At 51.7% G+C, this 4316-nt stretch overlaps 1 protein-coding gene and 1 pseudogene across 1 annotated transcript in view; one reads left to right on the top strand and one right to left on the bottom strand.

Annotated features, from left to right (window-relative positions):
* CACNG5 (calcium voltage-gated channel auxiliary subunit gamma 5) overlaps window positions 1–4316 on the bottom strand; it is a 10401-nt gene that overhangs the window by 1309 nt on the left and 4776 nt on the right. The window contains exons 2-5 of the mRNA XM_011368574.1: window positions 3767–3804; window positions 3133–3219; window positions 2461–2601; window positions 1982–2166 (exon numbers count right to left, since the gene is read on the bottom strand). Coding sequence (XP_011366876.1) covers window positions 1982–2166; window positions 2461–2601; window positions 3133–3219; window positions 3767–3804 — 451 coding nt within the window. The remainder of the gene's footprint in view (window positions 1–1981; window positions 2167–2460; window positions 2602–3132; window positions 3220–3766; window positions 3805–4316) is intronic.
* On the top strand, window positions 1550–1668 carry LOC111744920 (annotated as a pseudogene).

The following is a 4316-nucleotide window of genomic DNA, read 5'->3' as shown; positions in this document are numbered from 1 at the left end:
GTCTCGTCAATTAGAGACTGTAATTGAATCAGGACATAATTAATTACTGCGCTTTGAGCTGTTCAAGTTTAATTCCATTCACATGATTAAACTAGGGCATCTTGAAAGATGAAAGTTAAAGGAAAATAGATTTGATTCAAGTCTTCCTCAGCACTTAACTCATGTTTGCATCACTGCTGGCCCAGTGGACACTGTCTATTGTCCAGATACCTCCTGAGCCATCGTAATCCCGATGGAGCTCACTGAAATGACTTCAAGTGGCCTCGTTCAGTCTGAGATCTCTGATCCCGTAGCTTCTGGCTGAAAAACGTCAGGTGCCTCCACGCTACTGCAGAGCCTTGACTATTGTGAAGTTCATAGAAGGATAAAGAGCTTAACCCCAGGTCCGTGCCTCTTGGACTCGGTGGGAATATCACCTCGTGGGGGCAAGGTGGTGCTGAGGACGCTCCAAGTGCTCAATAAATATTTGTTGGATTGATGGATGGCGGGGTAGATGAATGGATTAACAGCTGGAAGAGTGGACGGAAGATGGGTGGGTGAGTGGATTAAAAAGATGGCCTGACAAATGGAAGAAAAGATGGTTGGATGGATAGACGGATGGATGGATGGTGGATGGATGGTGGATGGTGGATGGATGGATGAAAAGAGAAAGCACGAAAAGTTCTTTGGCATCAGGCATTCTGATTGCCTCCTGGCTCCCAAGCTGTATTGATAAGAAAGTGTTTGGAAAAGGAAACTAAAGTGCCTTGGGACTCAGGTAGCGAGCAGAATGTCTGGTGTCCAACAGCCGTTTATCCTCCTCTCTGTCCATCCATCTATCCGCCCATCCATTATTAAGTCATCCTTCTACCCGTCTTCCGGCTGAGCAGCTCCTCCCCGGCCCCTCCCTTATCAACACATCTAGGGCTCCAGGGTACCTAAAACACATGCCCTAAGAGTCACTCCTTCTTATTTCCAAAAGAAAAAGTCCTCGCGAAAATGCGCAGGTCACCTTGGAGGGGAGAAAAGCCTACTTTTTTTTAAACCACATTTTCTTCCCTTCTCGCTCTACACACTGCCTGTTAGTAATCTCGGCCACAGCCATGGTTCTTTCTCCCATCCCCTAGGCTGATAGCTCCCAAATCTCTATCTTTGGTCCAAGTCTGAGCCCCAGACTCAGCCTTCTGGACACCTCCTCCCAGGTGTTACATGGACGCCCCAAACTCAGCATTTCCTACGCTAAACTCAGGATCTTTGCTCCAAATCCGCTCCTTTTCCTGAGTTCCCTGGATCAGCGATGCACTGCACCATCCACCCAGTGCCCAAGCAAGAACCTGACGCTCACCCTCGACTCCTCTCTTGAAAGCCTGGTCCTGGTCCTTTTGAGTTTGCCTCCCAAGTGTCCCTGAACCCTCTCATTTCTCTCTTCTCTACTATCACGCTTCGGTTTGAGCCATCTTCACCTTTCTCCTGTAAAACTGAAATAGCCTCTTGCCTGGTCTCTCTGCCTCCTGTTTTGCTTTCCTTCCTCCTTCCATTCTCAGAGGACTTATTCTAAAATCCAAATCTGGTCTACGGCCACGCCAACCTGAACAAGCCCGACCCCGTCTGATCTCGGAAGCTAAGCAGGGTCGGGCCTGGTTAGGACTTGGATGGGAGACCACCTAGGAAGACCAGGTGCTATAGGTGTAAAAAAATAAAAAAATAAGGGATCGTAAGCTGACAAGGTCCTTGCAATCTGTGAGCTCGCTTTGCCTAAAAATAAATAAAACAATAAATAAAATAAAATCCAAATCTGGTCCTGTCATTCCTTGGCTTAAAATCCTTCTGCGGCTTCTTACAAAGTCCACAATCCGTAAGGTGGCCTCAGATGCCTTCCCCAGTCTCGCCTCCCAGCACGTTCCTCCTCGCTCCTCTGCCACGTGAGTAACAATTCCACATACCTACTCCAGCGCTTCAACCTCTCTTTCCTCCAGGATCCCGCCCCACCCCCCGTCCCTACCTCTTTACCTAATTCCTGCTCATGCTTCATCTTGCTTCCTGCTGGAACCCTCCCCTGACCAGCCCTCAGTCCGCGTTTCAACCACTGCTCGTGGGCCCCAGAGTCTTTGCTGACCGCTGTCATCGTCCCTTTCATGCTATGTTCATATTGCCTGTCTACCTGTTTGTAAATCCCATTACACTGACCTTTAGTGGGCAGTGATGCCAGTGCCAGAATAAGGCCTGGTAGATGGCATGACAAAGTACAACCTGGTGTCAGTCGAGGAAGACAGGCCTGTGCCAAAGGGAGCTGGGAGAGCCCAGGGTATGTGGAGGGGTCCTCAGAAGTCTCCCTCCAGCTCCTACTGTGCCTGGATATCACTGACTCAGCTGGGCTGGTGCTGGGGGCTGGCCCCCAGCCATGACCGAGACTTCCCAGGGCAGAGATGTCTAGGAGTCAAATGTCAAAAGTACAGAGGTCACGAAAACAACAGCACTGACCTGAGAGGATGAAAAAGATGCCGGAGACAAAGGCCAGTATTGTCCTGTGGGGTCGGATGTGCCCGATGTTGCTCAGGATAAACCCGATGAACATGAAGAAGAGGCTGACCAGAGGGAATGGTGTGGCCGAGCGGATCATTTCTAATTGAGGGGACACAAGGGTGCTGTCATTCTCCAGGGGCCTTACTCACTGCTCACCCTCCTGAGTCGAGTGATCCTGGCAGTGTCTACCATTTGGTCACCAAAGCCACACCCTGCATGAGCTCCCTGGGCTCCATCCCCTCCTTGGGTGGCCTGGGGCCCTCACCGAACACTGAGTCTGCCAGTGCCTTGATCTTGGATTTCTAGCCTCTTGGGCTGAGAGAAATAGGTTTGTTGTTTATAAGCTTCCTAGTCTGTGGCATTCGTTATGGCAGCCCGAACCGACTCGCGCTGTGGATTTGGGTGCCCTCTCACTTGCCTGGGTCACAAGACTGGGAGACTCCAGCAACCTGTCACCAAACGCTGGACAAATAATCGGCAGAGCAAGTTCTGGTGAGCTCGAGCCAGCACCACCATCTGAGTCTAAGGACATTAGCTCCTGAAAAGCAAGCTGGTCACACTGACTCTGCCCTCTATGCTGCTCTGCTCTGTCCAGCCAGTGGCCCAGGTTGGAATGTGTGAGGCACCTACTTAGAACGTTGACCGTGGACTCGGATGTCAGCTGAGAGTTCATAGGCATCACATACTCTATGGTGAAGCAGCGTCCGCGCTCCTCACCTGTGAAGACAAGGGCCGTTTACCTTTCCCAGTCCTTCTGGAATGTGGATTTGAAGTTCGTATATTCAAATGGTATTTCCGAATGCTTCTAGGACCTTTGACATATGGCATATTTGCACCTGGGCTGGTGCAAACCCTAGGGGGTCCTGTCCCCAGCTGGTGGCCCACAGCAGGGGTGGAACACGTCCTGACATTGCATCGCTCCTGGAGAAGCAGCACTGGGTGAACATGGGCCCAGGCAAGACAGTCGCATGAAACGCGGTTGGTGCTGCACACGCAGGCTGACTCAAACCCCTGGTGGCCGTCTTTGGGACAGACTTGGCACATGGCTGGCTTAGGTTCCCCAGTGTGGGTGTCATGGAGCAGAACCCCAAAAGCCTTGTCAACCACTTCGGAAGCCAGATCCTCATGACTCCAAACTTTGTTTCAGATTTAAGCAGAGACTGATGTCACATGGTCTAGGGCGGCGGGAGGTGAAGTTGGTGTTAGATGCCGTTCCCAAAGCAGACACAAGTCGTTGGGAGGCCTGCTAAATACTGGCAGGTGCCAGCCACCATGCCCATCCTCCAAAGCCCTATCGTGAAGCTAGGAGGACCAAACGATCCCTCTGCTCAGTGCACGCTTAGCTTCCAGGGCCATTCAAGAAAGACCCAGTGACCAGACTGTGACAGCTTTGGCCAGCTGAGGCTTACGGCTAGTCTCGCGGGATATGGAGATGCTCTTTCTGTGTAGGCTGGTCCTGGGCCACGACACAGGAGTAAAGGACAGAGTGCCTACAGCCGCAGCTCCAAGGGCTCCAGAGAAGCCCTAGCAAGCTGGTGGGAGGCCCAGGCAGGTGGGATCAAAAGCTGCTCCCTCCTGCAGAGCTGGGAAGAGCTGCACCTGAGTTTTCTCTTCGCCATTTCATGGACCTAGGAATAGGAAACTACTGAGTTTTGCCCACCCTGTAGGCTAGTGGATGGAAGCGATGCTGAGTCAAGGAGACGCGCCTCCCTGAATCTTAATTTCCTCATTTGAAAGGTGGCAATAATAACAAGTCCTGCCTTGCAGCGCTGCGGGCAGGCGGTGAGATCACGGAAGCAGTGAGCTAAGGCGCA

This window comes from Pteropus vampyrus, unplaced genomic scaffold (assembly GCF_000151845.1).
Source record: "Pteropus vampyrus isolate Shadow unplaced genomic scaffold, Pvam_2.0 Scaffold143, whole genome shotgun sequence".
Taxonomy (NCBI): domain Eukaryota; kingdom Metazoa; phylum Chordata; class Mammalia; order Chiroptera; family Pteropodidae; genus Pteropus; species Pteropus vampyrus.
This window is presented reverse-complemented; position numbering and strand designations above follow the sequence as displayed.